The sequence below is a fragment of the Pituophis catenifer genome, unplaced genomic scaffold (assembly GCF_029215685.1).
Source record: "Pituophis catenifer annectens isolate HBS135680 unplaced genomic scaffold, rPitCat1.0.hap2 SCAF_16, whole genome shotgun sequence".
In the NCBI taxonomy this organism is placed as follows: Eukaryota; Metazoa; Chordata; class Lepidosauria; order Squamata; family Colubridae; genus Pituophis; species Pituophis catenifer.
In genome coordinates, this window is record NW_027256896.1 from 5,085,515 (window position 1) to 5,112,266 (window position 26,752).

Genomic DNA, 26,752 nt, shown 5'->3' on the forward strand with positions numbered 1-26,752 from the left:
GCCGGAGCGGCTGGGGTCGGGGCGCGCGGGCTTCGGTTGCGGCGCCTCCGCCTCGGACCATGGTCTGCGCGGGCGGCGGGAGGATCGGCCCCGCTCTGCTGCTGCTGGCTGGCCCGCTTCGGAGGGGTACGTGCCGGAGGGTCCCCGGGGCCGGGAAGGAGCCTCGCCGGGGCAGGCTCCTCTCGGGGAGGCCCCGCTGCCCTCCAAGCGGCGTCCCGCGGAGGCTTCGGAGGGAAGGAGCGAGCGGGCCGGGCGAGGGGCGGCTGGACGGGGAAGACGTTGCAGCGGCGGCGGCGCTGGGTCGAAGGTCCTGCGCTCCCCTCTCCGCCTATCCAGCAGCCCTGGAAGCCCGTCGCCGCCGCTGACACCTGGGTGGAAGAGTTTTCCTGCCCTTTCCAGGTCACGAGCAGTGGGGGAAAAAAGGACGTTAAATTAGGAAAATCCCCATTGGGAATTTTCTCCCGGTCCCGCTGTCAGGTTGATGATCTGTTTTTCCTCCCTTCCATTCATAGAGCAAAGGAAGCAGTGATACCTATTGGGTAAAGCTTTGCTAGCCCCCCCACCACAGCACCCACCCCATTAGGACAAATTGAGGGGTGGGTGTCACACCAAGGTGGCATCCTTTTTTATTGATCAACTAACAGAGTAACAGGAGGGGCCTTGGAGGTCTTCTAGTCCAACCCCATCGCTCAGGCAGGAGACCCATGAAATGTGTTTGAATACTACTCGCTCTGGTTGGTACCAGTAGTTAGGCTGTTGCTTTGAGCTCCGAGCTTGGCAGTTTGGTTGCAAACATTTCTTCACCATTCGAGGAGACATCATCAGTGCACTTTGAGATGGACTCGTCTGTCAGAACACAGGCCTTTAAATCCCTTTTTATGAGACGCAGAGTAGAGTAGAGTAGAGTAGAGTAGAGTAGAGTACAATAGAATAGACTAGAATAGAATTAGAATAGAATAGAATAGAATAGAATAGGTATTTTGAGAAGACCTTGGGAAGAGATACTTCCTAGAGAATACAATTCTTTATTAGGCAAGTGTGATTGGACACACTTGGAATTTGTCTTGGTGCATACGCTCTCAGTGTACATAAAAGAAAAGATACATTTGTCAAGAATCACTTAATGATAGTCATAGGGAAGCAATCAAATCATATTAAGAAACAGTCAATATAAATCGTAAGGATACCAGCAACAAGGTTACAATCATAAGTGGGAGGAGATGGGTGATAGGAACGATAAGAAGATTAATAGCAATGCAGACTTAATAACTAGTTTGACAGTGTTGAGGGAATTATTTGTTTAGCAGAGTGATGACGTTGGGGAAAAAACTGTCCTTGTGTCTAGTTGTTCTGGTGTGCAGTGCTCTATAGCGTCGTTTTGAGGGTAGGAGTTGAAACAGTTTATGTCCAGGATGTGAGGGGTGTGTAAATATTTTCACAGCCCTCTTTTTGACTCGTGCAGTATACAGGTCCTCAATGGAAGGCAGGTTGATAGCCATTGTTTTTTCTGCAGTTCTAATTATCCTCTGAAGTCTGTGTCTGTCTTGTTCGGTTGCAGAACCAAACTAGAAAGTTATGGAGGTGCAGATGACAGACTCAATAATTCCTCTGTAGAACTGGATCAGCAGCTCCTTGGGCAGTTTGAGCTTTCTGAGTTGGCACAGAAAGAACATTCTTTGTTGTGCTTTTTTGATGACGTTTTTGATGTTGGGTGTCCATTTTAAGTCTTGAGATGTGCTAGAACCTAGAAATTTGAAGGTCTCTACTGTTGATACTGTGTTGTCTAGTATTGTAAGAGGTGGTAGTATGGAAGGGTTTCTCCTAAAGTCCACCACCATTTCTACGGTTTTGAGTGTATTCAGTTCCAGATCGTTCTGGTCGCACCACGATATAGTCTCTATATTGTTTGTTCACATATCCCTATGCCCTGCCAGGCAAATGACTCTCCAGTCTCTTCTTCAAAGCCTCCAGTGATGGAGCATCCACAACTTCTGAAGGCAAACTATACCATTGGTGGGTTGCTCTCCCTGTTAGGAAGTTTCTCCTTAGTTCATTCAACTCATGGCCTGGTTTGTGATTTCTTTTAAAAACACGTTGCTGCTGATTTTTAAACCTTTTCAGCTTAACGTTGCAACGAATACCTGGCGATACAATATTAAAAACCAAATAGGTATTCCGTATTTTTTTCAATCAAGAATATAATTTGATTCGGTCAAACTTCCATTTTAGTCTACAATCTTTAAACATGTTGGTTGCTCCTAATGCAAAACAAACAAACAAAAAAAATCCCATTTGGGTTGATTGTGCAATAAAGAAGACAGATTTCAGTTTCGGATTATAAAACTTAAATTCTCAGTCACAGCTCAGTTTTCAGTCGCTTGCTATGTGATTTGCCGAGGAACATTTGCAAAAACATGCCTCGTGTGCACAAAGTTCAAAACTTTGCTATTGGCAGGTTTTCACAAAGTGTGTTGGATACACTTCACAAATTCCCAGCCTGCATGTTAGTGATCCAAGATTTAAAGGTTTAAAGAGCATGATTTCAACTAAAGTTTGCCTGTTTCTCGTAATTATTCCATCCTGTTGGGTGCAATGTCTTTGTTTAGATCAGTGTTTCTCAACCTTTGTAGCTTGAAGATGGGTGGACATCAACTCTCAGAATAATTTTTATACCTTCTCTTGGGCTTTGTACTTGAGCTTCCTGTTCCTGTGCAAGGACATGTATTCTATTGGGTGTCAGATTCCCATAGTGCCATATACAAATCCTAGGAGTTTGTCTGGTTGAAGTTTGGTCTGATGCAATGAAGGAGTTTGTTGGGCAATTCCTATTGTGGCTGAGGGCTAACCCTACCTTTGTTCAGACCTCGCTGCGGGGAATTTACTTATGAATAGAGCTAGCTATCTCTTTATCTCTTAAGTGCTGACATCTGCTGTGGGCTATTAAGAAATGTGGGGGCTGCTTTCCAAGAGCATTTCTCATCCAGGGAAATATAATATTCTGCCTTTTTTTAATATTCCTGAAAATATTTCATTCTTCTAGGAGAGGGGTGGGTGCTAACTTTCTACAATGTCTCTACACGGTTTCTTTGGTAGCAGTATGGAAGTCATTTCCCCTTTTCCAATTTTTTTAAACTTTCCAATCTAGCGTATAAGGCTGAAATTTTCTGATGATCTCCTATGGGAATACTAAGCATCCCTAACCTTGCTTAGTATTTTGGGCTCAGCCAAAAACAAGTGGAGTGGTGCTGTATCTAGCATGAGTGATATGCAGAATGTCTTCTGTCCTTAGCTAATCCATTTGATTACTGGATTCCCAGTATTAAATCTGCTGCCATCAGCCGTACGATCAACCTAACCAGCAGGCTGGTGAGAAAAGGATAGGTTTACAAGGAGAGGTGGGCTTCAGCAGGTTCTGACCAGTTCTGGAGAACCGGTAGCAGAAATTTTGAGTAGTTTAGAGAACCGGTAAATACCACCTCTGACTGGCCCCGTCCCCATCTATTCTCTGCCTCCTGAGTCCCAGCTGATTGGGAGGGAATGGGGATTTTGCAATAACCTTCTCCTGGAGTGGGGAGGGAATGGAGATTTTACAGTATCCTTCCCCTGCCACACCCACAAAGCCACACCCACAGAACTGGTAGTAAAAAAATTTGGATTTCACCACTGGATTAGAGGGCTGGAGGCTAAACATATGAAGAATGTTTACAGGAACTGGGTCAGAGGTGATATTCAGCAGGTTCTGACCAGTTCTGGAGAACCGGTAGTGGAAATTTTGAGTAGTTCGGAGAACCGATAGTAAACATTCTGACTGGCCCCGCCCTCATCTATTCTCGGCCTCCCTAGTCCCAGCTGATTGGGAGGAAATGGGGATTTTACAGTATCCTTCCCCTGCCATGCCCATCAAGCCATGCCCACCAAACCACGCCCACCAAGCCACGCCATGCCCATCAAGCCACGCCCACAGAACCGTAGTAAAAAAAATGTGAATCCCACCACTGTTTCCAAGGGCTATAGATTCTGCAGCTAAGGGCAGTAGCATAAACAGAATATTCTATTATTCTTCTGTCCTTAGCTACAGAATCTATAGTCCTTGGAAACCGGTCTTTTTCTCACCAGTCTGTTGGTTAGGTTGATCTTACGGCTGATGGCAGCAGATTTAACGCTGGGAATCCAATAACCAAATGGATTAGCTGACTTACAAGAGAGGTGCCCAGTGTAGGTATGGGGTGTGTGTGTGGGGGGGGGGGTGTAAAACCGAATCATTAGTTTCCTATATGCTAATGGCATCTTTTCTACCCTGTTTCCCCTAAAATAAGACATCCCCTGATAATGTCCAATTGGGCTTTTGAGCGCATGCGCTAAAATAAGCCCTCCCCAAAAATAAGCCCTCCCTAAAAAATATTTAACCACATATGCAGCCGGTTCCCGTCATTTCCTCTGGTTAGGGTTAGGGAGACAGAGCTGGAAATCAGGTAAGACGGCAAGAGGAGCCCCATCTTGCTCCACACGCCCCCAAAATAATAAGACCTCCCCGAAAATAAAGCCAAGCACTTATTTCAGGGTTCAAAAAAATATAAGAAAGGGTCTTATTTTCGGGGAAACATGGTAATTCACTCACACTCTCTTTTTCTGAAAAGGAGGTAGTTTTGACATCCGCAAGAGAGTATGGTGTGGGCATACGACAGAGCAATACAGATAGTCCTCTCTTAACGACACTGAGTGGCACTCCATTACTAAAAGTCTGTAGAAATTCTCCGTCATCCAGGTCATAGTTGTCCCAAAGGTGCTTTTTTCCGGAGACAACTGGCCTTCCTTGTTTTTTTTTTCTTTTGAAGACATTTCACTTCTCACCCAAGAAGCTTCTTCAGCTCTGACAGGATCATGGGGAATGGAAGGATTGATATTTCTTGCAGACAGCTGGTCATTTGCATCCTTTTTAGAGGGTCGTTGAGGCCACTTGGAGATTTACCTGTGTCCTCAGAGTCACCTGAGTGGTGCTCCTGGTTTCTGCAGTCTGCAATTTTTCCTCTGTATAATAGAACCATAGTGGCACAGTGGTTAGAAGGCAATATAGCAGGTTAACTCACAGCAGTTAACCTGAACTCCAGCAGTTTGATCCTGACCGGCTCAAACTTGACTCAGCCTTCCATCCTTCTGAGGCCGGTAAAATGAGGACCCAGATTGTTGGGGGCAAGAGGCTAACTCTGTAAACTGCTTAGAGAGGGCTGTAAAACACTGTGAAGCGGTATATAAGTCTAAATGCTATTGCTATCTTCCTTCCTTCCTTCCTCCCTCCCTCCCTCCCTTCCTTGGAGGTGCAATAGTTAGAATGCAGTATTGCAGGTTGACTCTACCCACAGCCAGGAGTTCGATCATGACTGGCTCAAGGTTGGCTCAGCCTTCCATCCTTCCAAGATGGGTAAAATGAGGACCCAGATTGTTGGGGGCAAGAGGCTGACTCTGTAAACCTCTTAGAGAGGGCTGTAAAAGCACTGTAAAGCGGTATATAAGTCTAAGTGCTATTGCTTTTTCTTATGGAGCTTTGCCATTTAGGACAGGTGAAAGGAATTTGCCCAAATCTTAAGAACAGAAAAGAATGACAGAGTTGGAAAGGATCTTGGAGGCCTTCTAGTCCAACCCCCTGCTCAAACAGGAGATCCTATACCATTTAGGAAAAGTGACTGTCCAATCTCTTCTTGAAAGCCTCCAATGATGGAGTACTCACAACTTCCGAAGACAATTAAATTGATCTCACCGTCAGGAAATTTCTCCTTATTTCTAGGTTGCTTCTCTCCTTGGTTAGTTTCCACCCATTGCTTCTTATCTTGCCTTCTGGTGGTTTGGAGAATAGGTTGATCCAGGGGTGAAATCCAGCAGGTTCTGACAGGTTCTGGAGAACCGGTAGCGGAAATTTTGAGTAGTTCAGAGAACTGGCAAATACCACCTTTGGCTGGCTCCAGAATGGAGTGGGAATGGAGATTTTGCAATATCCGTCCCCTAGGAGTGGGGAGGGAATGGGGATTTTGCAATATCCTTCCCCTGGAGTGGGGAAGGAATGGGGATTTTGCAATATCCTTCCCCTGGAGTGGGGAAGGAATGGGGATTTTGCAATATCCTTCCCCTGGAGTGGGGAAGGAATGGGGATTTTGCAGTATCCTTTCCCTGGAGTGGGGAAGGAATGGGGATTTTGCAGTATCCTTTCCCTGGAGTGGGGTGGGAATGGAGATTTTGCAGTATCCTCCCCCCTGGAGTGGGGTGGGATTGGAGATTTTGCAGTATCCTTTCCCTGGAGTGGGGAAGGAATGGGGATTTTGCAATATCCTTCCCCTGGAGTGGGGAAGGAATGGGGATTTTGCAGTATCCTTTCCCTGGAGTGGGGTGGGAATGGAGATTTTGCAGTATCCTCCCCCCTGGAGTGGGGAGGGAATGGAGATTTTGCAGTATCCTTTCCCTGGAGTGGGGAAGGAATGGGGATTTTGCAATATCCTTCCCCTGGAGTGGGGAAGGAATGGGGATTTTGCAGTATCCTTTCCCTGGAGTGGGGTGGGAATGGAGATTTTGCAGTATCCTCCCCCCTGGAGTGGGGTGGGAATGGAGATTTTGCAGTATCCTTCCCCTGCCATGCCCCCAAGCCACGCCCACAGAACCGGTAGTAAAAAAATTTGAATTTCACCACTGGGTTGACCCCTTCTTCTCTGTGCGGGGTCAACCTATTCAACTTTAATAAATCTTCCTTTGAAGGTTTATTAAGACGGGCCTATGCTGTGATGACAAAGTCTTTTTTGGCCTCTGGCCTCTGCCTTCCCTCTCCCATCACCTGTCGAGGAGAATGGCACTTCCAGCCTTTCCAGTTTGATCACCATAATTGGTGACTCTTATGACCCAGGGAGCTTCTAATTTACTTTCTGTATTTGCTACTATGCTGCATGGGTGATTTGGAAATTGCCAAGCTAGCGTTTGTCAACCTTGGCCCCTTTAAGATGTGTGGACTTCAACTCCCAGAATTCTCGCTGGGGAATTCTGGGAGTTGAAGTTCGCACATCTTAAAGGGGCCAAGGTTGAGAAATACTGGCCTAGGCACAGCTGTTCTTGAATTTTGATGCATAGAGCATTAGGAAACCGCGCAATAATTTTTCTTTTGCTTATCCCTTTCTGTACTGACAAATGACATTTGGCAAAATCCAAATTAATCGTCTGGCTTGAGCCGTTTTCCTCTTCTTCCAAAAGGATTCTCAGTGACATTAAAACATACATTAAAAACCAGTCCCCAATTTTGCTTGCTTTTTCTCCCCGCTGGCTATTGTTCTCTCTCTCTCTCTCTCTTTTTTTATATTGTGGTTGTTACAGATTTTTTGCAGGCAGATTTTTATCGTAGAATCCTTAGAAAACTTTGGTGCCTTTCATAAGTGCTGAGTGAATCTTCTTCTCTTTGACAGCAGTGGATTTGGCCAGAAGCATTTAATTCACAGAGAATGCAATCTTGAAATTAATTTAAAAAAAAAAAAAAAAAAGAGGCAAAGCGAATTCAGGGAGCCTGTTTTTGCTTCTAAGTTTCTTTCGAAAGGAATGTTTATTTCAAAATTACCCTAATTGTAATTTCTCAAACCACGGCACTTTTCTCTTTTCATGCAGAATGCCTATGCTCCTGAAGATAAATAGTCCTCGACTTATGACTGCAATTGAGCCCAACATGTATTGGTTATTGTTTAGTAAGACATTTGTTTAAGTGAGTTTTTCCCCATTTTACTTTCTTGCCACACTTTGTGAAGTGAATCCCAGCTAGTAATACTGTTGTTACTACTAATACTGTCCGGCTGCCCCATTGATTTTGCTGATACAACCCCGGGACACTGCAACCGTCATAAATATGAGTCAGTGTGCCAACTGTCTGAATCTTGGTCACGTGACCAAGGGGACGCTGCGAAGATCATTAAGGTAGGTTAAATGAGGACCCAGTTTGTGGGGGCAATAAGCTGACTTTGTATAAATATACAAAAGTATGAAGGCTATTGCTTAACGCATTGTAAGCCGCCCTGAGTCTCCGGAGAAGGGTGGCATATAAATCAAATTAAAAAAAAAAAAAGTGTAAAAAAACAGTCACATAAGTCACTTTTTTCCAGTGATGTAACTTTGAACAGCTGCTCAATGGACAGTTGTAAGTCAAGGACTTTTTATTATTATTATTATTATTATTATTATTATTATTATTATTATTATTATTATTATTATTATTATTATTTTTAATTTGATTTATATGCCGCCCTTCTCCGGAGACTCAGGGCGGCTTACAATGCGTTAAGCAATAGCCTTCATCCTTTTGTATATTTATACAAAGTCAGCTTATTGCCCCCACAAACTGGGTCCTCATTTCACCTACCTTAGAAAGGATGGAAGGCTGAGTCAACCTTGAGCCTGGGGAGATTCGAACTTACAATAATTGCAGGCAGCTGAATGTTAATAACAGGCTATTAGTCTGCTGCACCACCAGGACTTCTTGCATTTCAAAAAGGAAAGGCTGCCTGAAAAGAGAGAAGCATAAGAGGTTCTTCCCTGACTTGTTCTGCTTTTCGTTTTGTTTTTCTTAGCCGGGCTTGTTTTCCAAGCCCTGTGAAGTTTTGGGCTGGTGCCTCTACAAACAACACCTCAATAGGTGTCACCAAAAAAACAACAATCGAAGTTGGGAATCTTGTCTCACCCCACCCCTCTCCGTTCCCTGGGAGTGAGAAGGAGATGGGCGGAGGCCAGCTGGGTTAAGCCATGCTAACCAGCCGGATTGTCACGCCTCGTGGTAGCATCATCATCCCCAGCCTGCTGAACCCAGAACCGGCTGGAGACAAAAAAATATCAGAGGCTTGCAAGGCGAGGAACAGCAAAGAGGGACTGTTTGGGGCCGAAGTGAGTGATTCGCAGGTTTTTAAGGCAATCCGTAAGTTCTCTTTTAATAGGCTGTGCCAGTTAAGCATTTCCCTCAAAAGACCAGCTTAGAAATACTTTTCTAAATTCGGTTCCTGGTAGCTGGGGCTGTGAATGCTTACTTGTTTATTTACAAGGAACTTTGTTTTTCTTCTGGGTTTTTAATTGTGCTTTTGATCAGGCCGGATATGATAATGGCGACCCTCAAAACGATGCTATAGAGCTGCTCTTCTGGTTTCCAGCACACACGTGTGCCGGCCAGGTGATCATGCGTGCTGGAGCCCCAGAAACCCGAAAACCAGCTGGCGTGCGTGCCGGAGTCCCGGAAACTCAAAGATCAGCTGGTCGGTGCGCCAACCACCTAGTCTTCGAGTTTCCGGGTTTCTGGCACGCGCGAAGTAACGAGAAGACCAAATGGCCATCACGCGCATGCGCACCGACCAGCTGATCTTCGAGTTTCCGGGGCTCCGGCACGCATGCGCTTCTACACGCGTGTGGCCCCGTTGCAAACCAGTAGTAAAGGTAAGTAGTACCCACCCCTGGCACACATACATTCCGGTTTGGGTACTCAATGCCGAAAAGGTTCGCCATCACTGCCCTACACCATTTCTGACAAATGGCAGTCCAATCTCTTCTTGAAAGCCTCCAGGGATGAAGCTTCCACAACTTCCGAAGAGGTTAACGCTGTCAGACTTGAAGGGTCCCATACTTTTAGCCAATCTCTGAAGTCCATGTCCTGGTCTGGTCTTCCAAGTTGGGTTGATCCCGTCTTAAGAGATCCTGTCCTCGAGATCCTGCCTTCCCTGTTCTGCATCTCCAGGCATGACTGCTCCTATCTCAAGTCCACAGAGCAGCTGCTGGTCTGCCATGAGACGATAGCAAGTGATTAATCATCTAGCCAGCAGAAGTTCTCCCTGGGTACTTATTAATCTGTTTTCGTGTTTTTTTCTTATCCCATTCAAAGTTTGCAGGTCAGGGTTGTGGTTCTGTGGGGTTTCTGGAGGCCCCACAAGTCACACCTGCAGCTCCTGGGGAGAATCTCTGTGCGGTTCTGCATTACACATCTAAAAGAAAATATTTAGGAATAGTAGATGGTGGCCAGACTTCTCTGAAAGAAGGAACTTTGCTTCCTAAAACAAGGGTCTCCAACCTTGGCAACTTTAAGCCGGAGGACTTCAACTCCCAGAATTCCCCAGCCAGCTTTGCTTTGCTGGCTGGGGAATTCTGGGAGTTGAAGTCCTCTAGTGTCGGCTGACGGTCCCCAGGATGAGGGCGTTCTCTGTGGTCTCACCGACCCTCCGGAATGGGTTGCCCACCGGGCTCTGGACAGCCCCCGACCTCCCACCTTCCGCGCCGACCTAAAGACATGGCTCTTTCAGCAACTTCCCTGATCTGCCATGGATTTTAACTTGGGGATTTGGGGATTTTAATTGATTTTTAATATTATTTAATTTTTATCTATGGTCGGGTTGTTTTATTGTTGTGAGCTGCCCCGAGTCCTACGGGAGAAGGGCGGCATATAAATCTGACAAATAAATAAACTAAGGAGAAATTTCCTAATAGTGAGAACAATTAACCAATGGAACAGTTTGCCTCCAGAAGTTGTGGGTGCCCCATCACTGGAACTTTTTTAGAAGAGATTGGATGCCCATTTGTCTGAATTTTCATAGGGTTTCCTGTCTGAGCAGGGGGTTGGACTAGAAGATCTCCAAGGTCCCTTCTAATTCTGCTAAATGATAAAGGCTTTCTTCTATTGTGGGAAAAGTTAACTTGGCTGCTTGTCTTCCAAAGGTTTTTCCTCGTTTCAAGTCAACTTCGTCCATCCAGAATTTGAGCGGCGGCCTTCTCAGATCGTCTCGCAAGCCAACATGAAGGTGGAAATCCTTCCAGCCCTCACAGACAACTATATGTACCTCCTCGTGGATGAGGAGACCAAGGAAGCAGCCATTGTTGACCCCGTGCAGCCCCAAAAGGTATTATCTTCTGGACCACCTCACTTTCCTCTGTTGTGACCTTGGCTTGCTGAGCCATTAAAACACACAAGTAGTCCCAAAAACCTCTTTTATTGCAACAGTGAATTATGTTCATTCACAGCTGAGTCCCAATTAGTTGCAAAAAGTCCTTCGAGATAATCACCAACCTTTATCTCCCTTGACACGCTGCCAAAGATCTACTTGGCAAAGCCACATGGAGTCCAGAATCAAACAGAGATGCTGACTGGGAACAGAATTAAAAACATTGCTTTCCTGCAAAGGGCCCATGTGCCTTTGCTCCTCTTTTAAGACTTACGGGAGGAGCCAATCATCTCCAGGCCTTGCTCCCAAGTCGTCCCTTTTGTTTTAACTGTTCTTGCCTTCTGGCAGCTCTGTGCATGCGCGCACTAGGAACAGGCTCCTCCTACTCCTCTGCCTCTCTGCTGTCCGACTCTGGGGGCTCCGGAATCCGCACATCACTCCCAGATGGCCCTGGCCCCAACTCTGCCTCCAATGCAGAGCCCTCGTCCGGGCCTTCCCCAGACTCCAGGACTGGCCCATGTTCCTCCCCAGCCTTCTCACTGTCTGACTCCGTTGCCAGCTCCGCAGGCTGCTGGCGGACCACAATATCCACTGGGACTCCGCAGGCTGCTGGCGGACTCACAATATCCACTGGGACGTTGGCAGAGACAAGCATCCTATCTTTTAGAGAGCAAGAGTTCGGTATATATGTTTCCTAATACCGTGTTTCTCTGAAAATATGACTTACCCCAAAAACAAGCCCTAGCCCGATTTTCGTACCTGTCCCTAATAGAAGCATTGCCCCCAAAATAAGCCCTAGTTAAGCCCCACCCATCATTATACGAGGTAGGGTGAGGCGGAGGCGTAAATATCAGGCTAGGGCAGAAGTGGGGGGTGGAGCTGCCCCACGTGCCTCATACCCACTTACCTTACGACCGCCACAGCCAGGCTTCACACACGCCCCAACACTTGTTGAGCCGCTGCCCGACTTCTTCTGTAGCTGCTTGTAGCCATTCGTGGCCGGATGCCACTGGGCGCATCACTCATTATACCGTTGCCGCCCCTCGCGGCAGGACGTTGTGAGATTTGTTGCGCTGGTGCTGCCACTGGCATGCATAACGGCACAACGCACCATTCAGCATCCTTCCACGGTGCACCAGCTGCACCGACGCGATGAGCCACGTGGCGTATGGCCACCAGCGGCCACAGAAGTCAGGCAGCGGGGGCAACAGGTGTCGGGTCATGGGAGGTGTGACTGTGGTGTTCCTAAGGTAAGCAGGCAACATATCCCCCAAAATAAGACCTGGTGCTTATTTTGGGGCTGAAAAGAAAATAAGACCGAGTCTTATATTAACTTTTGCTCCAAAAGACACATTAGGGCTTATTTTCTGGTTAGGTCTTATTTTGGGGGAAATACAATACTAAATGCACCCATCTGGCTGACAATCTTAACGGGGGCTTATTTTGGGGGTTCGGTTTATATTACAAGCATCCTGAAAATTCATGCTAGGACTTATTTTCCGGTTGGGTCTTATTTTCAGAGAAACAGGGTACTCGTCTCCCTTTATGTCTTTGTCGGTAACTATAAACTCAATACTCGAAAGCGGCTGCCTGCATAGGCTCCTGGATTGGGGCTGAAAGGCGAAAGCAGAAGCAGTATGTATGCTCCGTCCCATATTTGGGTAGACCAGGTTGCCCTGATAGACCAGTCCCTCCGGGAAAAATCACATTCAGTAGTAGTAATAATAACAATACTTCTGCTTTTCACTGTTTTTACTAGGTTGTGGATGCAGCCAAGAAGCATGGAGTGAAACTGACCACTGTGCTTACGACACATCACCACTGGTAATCCTTCTTTATCTCATGGCTTAAAAAGTTTTGGACCCGAGTAGCAACGGGCAGCGAGGGGGCAGCCCTATTTTTTTGGTGAACCAGGGTTTTCCCCACGCAAAGAATAAGGCCCAGCCTTTAAACACATTCTCCTGGGCTGCTGATTCAGGTTAGATCAGGGCAGTGGTGAAATTCAAGTTTTTTTACTACCAGTTCTATGGGCATGGCTTGGTGGGCGTGGTGTGGTGTGGTTTGGTGGATGTGGCAGGGGAAGGATACTGCAAAATCCCCATTCCCACCCCACTCCTGGGGGAAGGATATTGCAAAATCTCCATTCCCACCCCGCTCTGGGGCCAGCCAGAGGCGGTATTTGCTGGTTCTCGTGTACGGGATGTACTGCGACTTCCCGCCCTTTGCTAAACTGGGGGTGGGCGTGGCCAGAGCGTGACGCATCCGGCCCATGGGCCACGAGATTGACAACTTTAAGTTAGATCTGCAACTGCAGATGTCATCCCATTTCATTTATTGCTGTCAACATGAGATATCTCAGACAAGGAACTCTAGAAATAGTAATTTTCCAAAGGCTTTTCTAGGGAGGAAAGAAATACTGACTTCTTTTCAAATTAACTAGTCACCGAGCGTGTCTTTGTGGAACGGAATGGGACAACTCGCTGAGGGACAATTTGTTGCAGGACAAGTTAACAATTCAATTTAATTATTTAAAATAATTTTTTAACAAATCCTTTTAATTTTTGCCATTCACATTTCGTTCCGTCCCTCTTCCTTTTGCATCTTTTCTTCGATGATTCTATTCCACCATTTCTTCGATATTAGAAATATCGAGAGGGCCTCCTCGGGGTGCCATCAGCCAAACAATGTAGGCTGGTGGCCCCCAGGGGGAGGGCCTTCTCTGTGGGGGCACCTACCCTATGGAACCAGCTACCCCCAGAGATAAGGAGAATCCAAAACCTCGGTGCCTTCCGCCGTGCCCTTAAAACTTTCTTTTTTCAGCAAGCCGGGCTGGCTTAACATATTTTTAAATATTTTTAATTGGTTTGTCATTTTAAATTGGGGCCAGATTAATATATATCCTTTTAATTGTTTTTAATGTTTGTATTGTATGTTTTTATCTGGCTGTACACCGCCCTGAGTCCTTCGAGAGAAGGCGCGGTATATAAATTTGAAATAAAATAAAATAAAAATAAATTAGTGTAACTCTTGTCCGGCGGCGAAGTGCACGTGGCACATTGGTTGTGGCAAGTTGGCCGTGGCGAGTTGATCGCAGCAAATTGTTGTAGACCCTTCAGGGTAGGCTGTGGCCATCATTGGGAATTTTGAGTTTTACAACTTTTGAAATGAAATTTGGGGGAAATCCTTTAAGCCCATGGTTCCCAAACTCTGCACTGCCGCACTTCAGGGCCTCACAGCAAAGTCACAGATGTCCCACAAGAGATGGAGAGGACCGTGGGTTTGAAAGAGGACTAAAACAGAAACTTGCCGTTTCCGTGGTCCAGTTCTGAATGGCTCATGGCCCAGTAGTGGGCCCAGGGGTTGGGGATACCTGTACCGACCCCCAGATCCTGTTTGCATTGAGCTTCAGTATTGTATAAATCTCACCAGTGGTGGCTAGATGGTTCGCATTTTTATTAAGTTATAAAGTATTATAAAATACGAAATTCAAAAGTAAATAAGGCAGTGAGGGGGGGAGGGAAAAGGGGGGAAAAAGTGAGGCAAGATAGGGAAAGAAAAAGAAAAAGAAGCATTGACTTCCAACTCTGTCATGCCCTCGTCGGAGTCTGAATCTGAGGGGGAAGCTGAACAGCTGACAGACAGCGGGAGAGTGGCTCTGTTGGCTGTGGAGGAAACTGGGGAAGGGCAAAGTCACGTTGGGTAGAGCAGGGGAGAGGTAGAACAAGGGAGGGGGGTTCTGATGAAGACCAAGGCTGACCCCCTAGGGCAGGCAGAGAAGAACGCAGAAGAGAGAACGTGGGTTGTGTGGCTTACGAGGGAGGAAAGGGCCCCGATTCCCTTCACAAGGCACACCTGGGGATGGAGTTTAAAGGAGAGGCAAATGGGAGGGGCGGTTGTCAGAGTTGTGTTAACTGCTTTATCTGAGTTCCTGGCATCCTCCCAACCGGTTTGATTTACTGCCATGCTCTTTCACTTCTGGAACTCCTTATCTTGCTTGCCTTGCCGGATTAATTACTTTATCTTGGATTTATATTTGGAAGTTTTCTGCTTCTAAAGCTTGGACTGGAGTATTTTCAGCCAAAGGCTGTTACAGATTTGTGGGTGAGTTTTTTTCCAGACCGGAGAGTGAAAGGGACGTTGGGGGCCAAGTTGGAACTAATAAAGAGACTCATACTTATTCTCTGGCTGTGTTGCCTTTGTGCCACGCCCTGGGTCCTCACTGTTGTGGCCTGCCAGCAGCCTGCGCAGATTGTTGCTGATCCCAATGACGAGGAGGCTGGTGTGTTGCGGCAGCAGCCTGTGCAGCCGGCGCTTGAGTCGGACAGCGAGGAGGCTGGAGAAGATGTGGTGCCAGAGGCAGGGATTCAGCCAGGGCCTTCAGAACCTCCAGAGGCTCCTTTAAGTGAAGAGGAGGAAGAGGAGGAGCCTCTTCTTGATGCACGAGCACGCAGAGCTGCCAAAAGGCAGGAGTGGTTACTCAGGAGGAGGTCTCCTCGAGAGTAAGGCTTGGGGCTAATTGGCCACTCCCTTAGCCTATTTAAGTTTGCACACAGCTTGTAAAAAGCTGCAGGAAACAACGTGTATTTGTCCGTTCGTTTGCTGATCATTGAGTTTGAATTTTCTCTGCAAACCTGGCTTCTGGGCTTTCTGCCAATTCTAGTAAGACTCTATCTCTTCTATGGAATTTCTGGCAGGTTGTTAAGAACGTTTTATTAACAGCCTGCATTTGCAAAAGACTGTGTTTTGAAGTAAACTGAGTTTTGTTCAGAGTTTGTGTGTGCTACATTCTTGGGGATCCGTAGCTGGGGCAGAACACTCACAGACTCTCTGTTACAGGCATTAACGACAAATCACAGCTTTTTGCTTTTGCATAATAGTATGAACCAGTCATTTCTATAAAGATCTGTCAATCTAATCTGCAAAGCCCAAAGCCAACGTTTCATTCTTTTCCACCTCAAGCACAAAGTTCAGAAGCGGTTTCCAGTGGTGGCTTATTCAGCATAATGCAACTTTTTTTCCGAGAGCTCGGACCAAACAGCCATTTAGCTAGATGGGCATTTTCGGCGAATGCTTCTTCCTGTGTTTGCCCAGCCTCCAAAGTCTGACATTTTTACCTTCTAGGGACCACGCTGGTGGCAACGACAAACTTGTAAAGATGGAGCCTGGGTTACGAGTCTACGGGGGAGATAGCAGGGTTGGAGGCCTCACCCAGAAAGTCTCTCATCTTACAACATTTCAGGTAAAAACAACAACAACAACGGGGGAGGTGGGGGGGAAGGATAGATGGGCCTGGCAGTTTCTGAAACATGCATCCTATTCAGGCTTGAAGGCATGTGCCTCTCCTGGGGCTGATGGTTACGCTGACCCTTCACAGGTTGTCCTCGACTTACGACCACTCCAATTTATGTTGACTTGGTGGGCCAGAGGAGTTCATACAAATAAAACAAGAAGATGGGGTTTTGCTTTGCAGCAAGCAAACACTGTGTTTGTTTTTCACAAAAAGAATTTTAAAATAACCAAGTTGGGTGGTCCCAAGAAGCCTGGTAGGCATGCAAGCTGGTCTTGGGTGCCCTTGGTTGCCTCCACCCAAGTCCTGGGGAGGAATGTGGTTGCCAAGGTTGCGACTGACAAACCCAAGCAAGCAAGCACTGTTGAGACGATCCGATCCCTGAATGCAAAACTTTATTTATTTATTTATTTATTTTGTAAAGTTTTTTTTTTTTATTTTTTAAACACACAAACAAACATACAATGCATCTTTTCTGAACAGGTCTTAAATTTGTACAAATTTTTGTTTATCTTTAACACAGTTTTCTATGTTCAATTTTTATCATAGCATTTATTCTCTCTAATTTTAAAAAACCAAAACGATCCGATCTCTGAATGCAAAACTTTATTGAGTACATCATATCAGCCCAGATTGAAGGCAAAACCAACTCTAACTAATTCCTGCAGTTTTCACATATTTAAAAAAATAGAATCTCCCTCCCCTTATTAGTGCAGGTCACATTGTCCAATTAGATGGCCAGGTATTGTTATGGGAACTCTCCAACTGTCTTGGTTGAACATCTGGTTAGATGACCTTGGTTCCCAGGGGACGATTTCTTGTTGCGGCCTGGAACTGGCCTTCCTCCCCGCTATTATTTTGGCAAGCTGAAAAGCGACAATGGCTGCAAAATTATGCTTTGAAGTTTGCAGTTGTAAACATTTCAAATCTAGGCGCATATAGTACTCCTCGACTTACAACAGTTCATTTAGTGACCATTCAAAGTTATTAAGGGCACTGAAAAAAGTGACTTAGGATCAATTTTCACCGTTATGACCTTTGCAGCCTCCCCATGGTCACGTGATCAAAATTCAGACACTGGGCAACTGACTCATATTTATGACAGTCGCAGTGTCCCGGGATCACGAGATCCCCTTTTTGCGGCCTTCTGACCAGCAAAATCAAGCCAGATTCACTTAACAACTCTGTCACTAACTTAACAATTGGAGTGATTCACTCAACTGTGGCCAGAAAGGTCATAAAACGAGGCAAAACCCACTTAACCAATGTCTCACAACATAAATTTTGGGCACAGTTGTGATTGCAAATTGGTAAAAACTTGGTCTTGTTCTTTTCCCGGAGTTACCAAGGCCTCTGGCCAAATTGATTCTTCAGATAAAATTGAAGAACGGGGCCTTCTTTATCCCTCTGCCTAGAGCAGGGGTGTCAAACTCGATTTCATTGAGGGCCGCATCAGAGTTGTGTTTGACCTCAGAGGGCCATGGGGGCCGTGGTGGGGGGGCTGAGGTGGCCCAAGTGCTCTGCCAGCAAAAACGGGCTTCCGAGGTCCATTTTCGGCCGCGACAGCCTCCTGCAGCCCTCTGCCAGTGAAAACGGAGTTCCCCCGAGCTCTATTTTGGCTGGCAGAGGGTTGCAAGAGGCCATCACGGCTGAAAACAGAGCTTGTGAGAGCCGTACGTGGCCCTCCCGAGCTCCATTTTTGCTAGCAGAGACAGGGCTGGACTTTTGCTGTTTCCAGGGCAGCTCTGAGGGCCAGATATAAGCACCCCATAGGCCAATCCAGCCTCTGGGCCTTGAGTTTGACACCCCTGGCCTAGAGAAAAGCTTTCTGCAGCAGAAAATCTTCAACATAGACTGGCAAATATGCATCCAGCTCAAGAAACGGGACCGATCTGAGCAACCAGATTCGTAGCACCTCCTGTTTGGTGCTCTGCTTCCTTCTACTTCTGCTATGTCAGCCGAGTTATATCAGAGTCAGAAATGGTGTCAAAGCATCCCTGTCAGTAACCAGGAGATTTCTTCTTCCCCTCAGGTGGGCTCCCTCAACGTGAAATGCCTCTCAACTCCCTGCCACACCTCTGGACACATCTGCTATTTTGTGACCAAGCCGAACAGCTCGGAACCACCTGCGGTGTTCACAGGTACGCTCCAGAACCAGAGCCTTCCAAACAGATTATTATTGCTGTTACAAGCAATATTTCCATAATAGCTTCCTTTCTTCCTGAAAGAAATCAGTGCACAGAACAAGCCCATGTTCAAAAATGCATCAATAATACAACCAGTAAAGGAATCAAACTTTAAAATAATCTTACTGTGTTTCCCCAAAAATAAAACCCTGTCTTATATTTTTTTGAACCCCGAAATAAGCGCTTGGCCTTTTTTGAGGCGATGTCTTATTATTTTGGGACAGGTGGAACAAGACGGGGCTCCTCTTGCCGTCTTACCTGATTTCCAGCTCTGTCCCCCTAACCCTAACCAGAGGAAATGGCAGGGACCAGCTGTGCATGCTGTTAAATATTTTTAGGGAGGGCTTATTTTCAGGGGGTGGCTTATTTTAGCACATGAGCTCAAAAGCCCGATTGGGCTTGTTATCAGGGGATGTCTTTATTTGCAGGGAAACGGTACTTAAAACAGAAAATCAAGTTGAAGGCAATCTAAAGACTGTCTTCTCTCAAAGAAATTAGGACTAGTTCAGGGGTCGGCAACCATAAACATTCAAAGAGCCATTTGGACCCGTTTGCCACAGAAAAGAAAACACCGGGAGCCACAAAACCCTTTCGACATCTAAAATGAAGATAATGATGCATATATTGTTTTTTACCTTTATGCTATGTATAAAAAAACTATAGTGTGTTGCATTTATGTAATCAATGAACTGCTACAGAGAAAACAAATTTTTATTTCTGCATGCAACAAAAACATTTTGAACTCTGAAAACAAATGGGTCGAAAAGCTCAATAAATTGCATGCTGGTGGGTGTTGCACATTGATGGTTGTGACGCATGTTTTGAGCGAAAGGGAGCCGAAGCAGAGGGATGAAAGAGCCACATGTGGCTCCAGAGCCACGGGTTGCAAACCCTGGACTAGTTCTTGCCTAGCATCGTAGTCGGTTTCTATTTTTTGAACCTCGTCTCTCTTCTAGGCGACACCTTGTTTGTGGCTGGCTGTGGAAAGTTCTTTGAAGGAACGCCAGAAGAAATGTACAGAGCTTTGATTGAAGTCTTGGGGCGCCTCCCTCCTGAAACGGTATTTTTGTATAAATACAAATGTGCGTGCCCCCCTCCCCCACAAAGACAGTGAGCTAGATGTATCTTCTTCTTCTAGTGCCCTATCCATCATCGGACTTTGGTGATCATGTTGGCGATCCTATTTTTATCAACAGCCACGAAAAAATGCTGCTGAGTTTTATCCAAACTGGTCCCTTAGATTTAGATGATGTTCTTCTTCTGCCTGGACCTCGTTTGCCTTCAGTCTTTCCTTGGAGAATTAAGTGAAGGATGCTGTATTTTTCCGGGTGTCTCGTCACATGTCCAAAATATTCTAACTTTTGCTTTTTTATGGTTTTGATGATTTCCCTTGGCTTTCCCAGGCAACTTATCACCACCTCATTTCTGATTTTGTCAACATACATAACAGCTGGATTTATACAGCATTCTAAAACCTGGACTAGCAAAACAGAGTTTTCTATAAGTCCCAATCGTACAAGGCCAAATGTATCCCTCCCTGGCCCCCTAAGACCTCCCACCCTGTTTTAAGCAATTGAGGCAAATAACATTGTCAAATCTATACAGATCTGTCATTAATTTGCAATTGTTAAAATAATATTTTGGAAAGCATCTGGTGAAGCACCAGACCTGCAGTTTGGTGCCTTCTAATGTTCTCTTTTTCTGCTTCTTTTGCTTGCTAGAAAGTCTACTGTGGCCACGAATATACCATCAACAACTTAAAATTTGCCCGGCATGTGGAACCAAATAATGCTGCCATCCAACGAAAGCTATCATGGGCAAAGGTAAGATAGTTTGCACTTTCCTTCCTTGTGGGGGGGGAGGAGTGGTTCCTAAGAGGTTTTGGCTTGCTCTCTTTGGCTGTAGGAAAGTCCCATTTGAATTTCCCCAATGCATTAATGTAGCAGTTGAGAGTGGTGCGGTGGCCTAGAAATGGAGCTCTCGCCTCACAATCAGGAGACTATGAGTTCGATCCTAGGTAGAGGCAGATAATTCTCTCTGGGCACGATGAGAATAGATCTGTTGAATAGAACTCCGCGTTGGTGACAGGAAAGGCATCCAACCAATAAACACTCAGTTCCATTCAGTTGCCCAGACTCCACCCTGCAAGGGATTATGGGGTCATTCAAAGGAGATGAAGATGATGGTGATGATGGTGATGATGATGATTAATGTAGCAGTTGATCATCGCAGCCCTCTGACCGGCCTTCTTGTCATGGTTTTCCAGGATTTGTTCAGGGCCCTGGCAGAAATGTCCGGTCCTTCTGCTGGGAAGGGAAAAAAATGTTTATGCCCACAACCGGTGCAGCAAGTTATCTCTGATGCAGTTGCACAATAGGTGTGTCCTTCAAGGATCTGTCTGTCTGTTGGGAGTTTTCTCAAGCTCTTCCCTTTTTTTTTTTGTAGGCCAAATACGATGGAGGGGAGGCAACCATCCCATCCACCATCGGCGAAGAATTCACATACAACCCGTTCATGAGAGTGAGGTAATTTCCCTGTGGTGGGATGGTGGCGGAGAGACCGCTGTTTCACCAACTGGTTTGAAAAAAAGGAAGCTGCCCTCTGACACTCAACATCGGGTCATAAACCAGTGATCCCTACTATGAAGTTTCCGAAAGATGCCCAAACTAATTCATGAGCCACGAGCCAAACTTCAGAAGAAATACAGTCATTTATTAGGAGCAACATTTCAGCAATATTCGGATGCAGTTAGAACTAATCCCACGTAGATTTACGTTCCCCCCATGACACTGTCTCTCCCCTCCTCCCTGGCCGTGTCATAAATCACATTCTCCAATTAACCACTTTGGCTGGCTGTGAAACCCAACACTCTCCTACTGATTGCTGTGGAATGTAGTTTCAGTTAGGGAAATCAGCTCCATCAGTTCTCCCTCCCTCCTGCTCATGGCAACTTGAAAACTTTGCAAGTTGACATTCGGCTCCCCTCACTTCCCAAGGGCGACCTGCGCAAAGCAAAACAATTTGAGTACAGATGTAGAGTTTAGGGACGCGACCCCCCCCCCAGCTAGCAGATAGAGCGTAGTTCTTTTATTTCAGCCTCAAATATAGGAAAACTGTTTTGAAAAATGTTAATAACCAATACAAACAATAAATACAGTGGATATAAAAAGCCTACACACACATACACACATACACACATGTTAAAAGTGTCAGGTTTTTGAGATGTAAAATAATCAGAGATAAACCATTCCAGAATTCCATCCACCTTTAATATAATGTATAATTATATTATACATTATATTATATAATGTATAATATGTACCATTCAAATGAAAAACAAACTTAACTCTTCTAGGGAGTTAAAAAAATAACAATAATAATCTTTCAATGATATGGTGGCCTAAAGCTCCACATCTCGTAAGAAATAGGGATGGGGCTGTGTTCAGAATTAACAAAACACATTCAAACTCGTGGAGTCCTCGACGTACGACCACAATGGAGGCCAAAATTTCAGTTGCTAAGTGAGACATGTATCGAGTTGTGCCTCATTTTACAACCTTTCCGGCCACAGTTGTTAAGTGGATAAGTTAGTAACCCCGGCTGTTAAATGAATCTGTCTTCCCCCATCAACTTTGCTTGTCAGAAGGTCAACAAAGGGGATCCAATGACCTTGGGATACAGCACTGTCATATATGTGAGTAGGCTGTCAAGCATCCGAATGTAAATCACGTGACCGTGGGGATGCTACAACGGTCATTAAGTGCGAAAAGTGATCATAAATCACTTGTTACAGTGCCGTTGTAACTTCAAACAGACTGTTGTAAGTCGAGAACTACTGTTCCATCAAGAAGTTTTATCTCTTAAAGCGGTGTTTCTCAACCTTGAAAGCTTGAAGATGGGTGGACTTCAACTCCCAGAATCCCCCAGCCAGCAGCGCTGGCTGGGGGATTCTGGGAGTTGAAGTCCACCCATCTTCAAGCTTCCAAGGTTGAGAAACACTGTCTTAAAGAGACCACATAGATACACGGCAGCCAGCTGGTCTTTATGGGCACCAGAGTGCCGGAAAATAGCTCAAAAAACAGTCCAGAAACAGGCCATTTTCAGGCTGTTTTCCAGGACGTTTTCAGGACGTTTTCTGGGCTGTTTTTTTTGGCCATTTTGAACGGCCTCAAAACAGCCCAAAAAACAGCCTGAAAATGGCCTGAAAAACAGCCCAAAAATGGCCTGAACATAGTCCAAAAGACAGCCGGATAAATGGCCTGTTTTTTTGGCCATTTTTTTGGCCGTTTTCAGGCTGTTTTCTGGTGCCCCGGTGCCCGCGAAGATCAGTTGGGGCGCAGAAACCAGAAGAGCAGCTGGCAATGGCACGTGTACCCACAGAGAGGACTCTTGTATGCCACCTTTGGCACGCGTGCCATAGGTTCGCCATCACAGACAGAGATAGATCTCCTACAGAGAAATGCCCACAATTTAGTCCTTCTGGTCTCGTAGTGGTGCACCCATCACCCCTGGAACGGAGTCAACCCCTTTCTTCCTTTTTTTAAATATATGTTTTATTTGTAGTTTTCCCCCTTCTTCCTGATCATCCATCCCCCTCTTCTCTTCCCACCTTTCCCAGCATTTCCCAGTAAGGAAGTTACTCTTCTGTGTTTTATTACAGTGTTTCTCAACCTCAGCAACGTTTAAGACGTGTTGTTCTGACCCAGCTCCCCAAACACGACAAACCTCCTGTAGTTGAAGCAATGATTCCTTTATTAGGAGCAAAAGTTTCTCTCTCAACGCAGGCCAACAAGTCCAACCGGCCAGAAGGACCCCTGCCTTTTATCCCCAGAGCTAGGGTGGGACTTTTCTAGCAGTGGTGGCTCTTCCGTCTCGAGGACCGGCCCATAGATTTCCACTGCTCTCCTCTCCTCTGCCTTCTGCACATCTGCGCGTCAGGCACCGGGCCCATCTGTTCCTCCTCTTCCTCATCAGCCACTTCCAGAGGTGCGGGCTGTTGACTCTCCATCTGAGGGCTGACAGACGGCCCAGGCTCCACCTCTGTCTCTCTCTCTCTCTGCCAACTCCATTCCCTCTTCCCCCTCGGAGCTCCCAGGTTGCCTTGATGCTGACCCTGACACCCACGCCGTCTCCTCCTCCTCTGATTCGGCTGCTGGAGGGACCAGCAGCCAACAGACCACAACACATGTGGACTTAAATTCCCAGAATTCCCCAGCCAGCTACCGGTACACAGCTGGGGAATTCTGCGAGTTGAAGTCCACACATCTTAAAAACTGCTGATGTTGAGAAAAGCTGTTCTATTACATCAATAAAGTTAAGTGTTTGCTGAATCAAGTACCTCACAGCATTTTGCCGTCCTGTGGGGCTAGGGACCCAACCCAGAAAGGAATAAGAGGCATCCTCTGGCTTATGAATTGCTGTAGCCTCCCCTGCCCACTGGACCTGGGGGGATTCTGGTAATTAATCAGTCCAACCCATGGAAGCTGCCAAGTTAGGGAAGAGTTCTTGAATATGCTGAAAAACCTCTTTTAACTCCCAGGTTCCCCTAATGGAGAGGTCAGCAACCTGCGGCTCTGGAGCCGCATGTGGCTCTTTCATCCCTCTGCTGTGGCTCCTTGCCGCTGGTCGGCTCCACAATTGATAGGGCTTTCAGTTAGGACAGGGAGAGGAAAAAGAACGCTGCGCTAGGAGGAGACTCTAAGGTGGGGGAACAAGACTTCCGGTCGGCTCCAGAATTGAAGAGGGGGGCTTCCGGTTAGGACCTTTGTGGCTCTTTGAGTATTTAAGGTTGCCGACCCCTGCCCTAATGAGTCTTTTTTTCTTTCTGGACAGAGAAGCAACAGTGCAGCATCATGTCCGGGAAACGGATCCTGTTCGGACCATGGGAGCTATCCGCAAAGAGAAGGACAGCTTTAAAGTGCCGAAAGATTAAACGAACCAGATCCCCTGCTGCTTTTCTTTTCTCCTTTTCTTTTTTTTTTTCTGTTATTCAGTTCAGGAAATTGGTGTTTTCATTGTTGCGTTTTAAATTGAGTTCATTCGCATTATGGAATTCAGTAGGGGGAGGTGGAAAAAAAAGAAAAGTCACCAAAGCACTTTGCCGTTTAAAGAAAAAAAAATTAATTATTCTTGTGCCCTTGGGACTCAGCTGATTATTATTATTATTATTTGTATTATTATTATTATTATTATTTTTAGCGTGATGCACGGAAGTGGTATGGATGTCTCTGCGGGGAGCAGAGGATTCCGTGGGTTTTTGTCACAGACACACCTTGTTTGCCCCATTGGCTTTCTGGGAAGGCGACTTGGGACCTTCTCTGCCTCTTGAGTCGAAATGCACATTTGAAAGGCTCTGCGATTTCCCTTAAAACTTCAAAATGAACCTTTCCAACCTGCCAAAGAGAGTTTTCTGCTATTCTTAAACGCTCCTTTCATCTAAACCAGAGGTCTTCAAACTTGGCAGCTTTAAGACATGTGGACTTCAACTCCCAGAATTCTCCAGCCAGCACAGCTGGCTGGAGAATTCTGGGAGTTGAAGTCCACAAGTCTTAAAGCTGCCAAGTTTGGGGACCCCTGATCTAAACATTTGCAATCCGCATATGCTCTTTCGCACGTGAGCAACGCCCGTTCCCCTGAGCGCATGTGCCCGTCTCTCGGGAAACTAAAGCAGCGGGTTGGGAAAGCCAAGGAGGAGAGGCGGCGTTGCAGGAGAAAGTAAATAGAGGCATTTGTATATCTTTAAATAGGAAAATGGTGATTGTTTTAACAGCACAGCACTTTAAAAAGGAAAAAACAAAAAAAACAAATCTTAAAATCTATTTTAACCGGTCGTGGCTTCAACTAGAAGTGATTAGCAACTTCGTTAAATATCCTCGGCGCTCTGAAAAAACTCTGAATTTTCAGAGAGATTCCTTTGCATGCCGGGGAAGTAGTGACAGTAGAAAAACCGGCGTGTTCTTTCTTTCTTTTTGCTTTATTTAAGCTGCCACGGCAGAGCTGCACTTGCAAAGGCTTCGTTGTAGACCGCCTCCTTCTTAAGCTTGAATTGTCATTCCCCGTTGATTCAGCTAATGTACATGTAAATAAATATTCTATCTAATAAATATTACTTTAAGAGATTAAGACGTTTGAAAACCGTCATTACCAAAGGAAAGATAACTCTGTCCAATGTCAAATTCTCAGGATGCCTTGTTAAAAATGTCATTTCCTCTGCACTGAACGTTACAATGCGACTTCCCTTGAGTTTGCACTGGCTGTGAACAAAAAGGTGATTTGGGTTTTTTTCCTCCAACCTCCTCCAAAACTTCAAGATGTTTTACAGGTGGAACAGATCTTTTTTTCCTGAACTTTTTCTAACCCTTCGTGAAATTACCGGAGTGACTTGTACTAAACAACAACAAAGGAGCACCTCTTTCAACTTTGGAAAATGAAAACAATCTTAGGGCATCGCTAGGAGTTTTCACAATAGTGTTGGTTTTGAAAGCTAAGTTGGGTTGAGAAGGTGTACGATCCTATTCTATAATACATGGACAGAAGATATACATGCATCCAGTTTTGGTCACCACAATGTAAAAAAGATGTTGAGACTCTAGAAAGAGTGCAGAGAAAAGCAACAAAGATGATTAGGGGACTGGAGGCTAAAATAGATGGAGAACGGTTGCAGGAACTGGATATGTCTACTTTGATGAAAAGAAGACTAGGGGAGACGTAATAGCAGTCTTCCAATATCTCAGGGGCTGCCCCAAAGAAGAGAGAGTCAAGCTATTCTCCAAAGCACCTGAGGGCAGGACAAGAAGCAATGGGTGGAAACTAATCAAGGAGAGAAGCACCTTAGGAGAAATTTCCTGACAGTCAGAACAATTAACCAGTGGAACAACTTGCCTCCAGAAGTTGTAAATGCTCCAACACTGGACGTTTTAAAGAAGAGATTGGACAGCCATTTTTCTGAAGTGATGTAGGGTTTCCTGCCTAAGCAGGGAGTTGGACTAGAAGACCTCCAAGGTCCCTTCCAACTCTGTTATTCTATTCTATTCTATTCTATTCTATTCTATTCTATTCTATTCTATTCTATTCTATTCTATTCTATTCCTCACGAGAAAACCAAGCTTGAGAAGTAAAAAAAATATATATCTCAGAAGAAAGCTGCGGTCAGCTATCTCCACGTGACTGCCAAAACTACCTGAAACAAGGACGTGAACTGAGACTCTACAAAGAGTGCAGAGAAAAGCAACAAAGAAAGGATTTGCAGGATAAATCATACGAGGAATAGTTAAGCAAAGAATGTCTAGCCTGAAGAGGCTATATGAAGAGAATTAGGGATGACATATGATAGCTGTCTTCCAGTACTTGAG

The 26,752-nt window shown here is 45.6% G+C and overlaps 1 protein-coding gene across 3 annotated transcripts; it reads left to right on the forward strand.

Moving 5' to 3' along the window:
* On the forward strand, positions 1 to 25,523 carry LOC139325131 (hydroxyacylglutathione hydrolase, mitochondrial). Of its 3 annotated transcripts, XM_070954873.1 has the most exons (10): positions 61 to 126; positions 8,586 to 8,926; positions 10,705 to 10,886; positions 12,688 to 12,752; positions 16,050 to 16,167; positions 18,248 to 18,356; positions 19,358 to 19,461; positions 20,123 to 20,224; positions 20,847 to 20,926; positions 24,234 to 25,523. In XM_070954873.1, the coding sequence occupies exons 2-10, from the start codon at positions 8,758 to 8,760 to the stop codon at positions 24,331 to 24,333; spliced, it is 1,029 nt and encodes a 342-aa protein (XP_070810974.1). In that variant the 5' UTR covers positions 61 to 126; positions 8,586 to 8,757; the 3' UTR covers positions 24,334 to 25,523. The 3 variants fall into 3 exon arrangements, with proteins under 3 accessions (XP_070810975.1, XP_070810974.1, XP_070810976.1); XM_070954874.1 differs by lacking the exon at positions 8,586 to 8,926 and having other exon boundaries at positions 1 to 126; XM_070954875.1 differs by lacking the exon at positions 61 to 126 and having other exon boundaries at positions 8,808 to 8,895.
* The last annotated feature ends 1,229 nt before the right edge of the window (positions 25,524 to 26,752 follow it).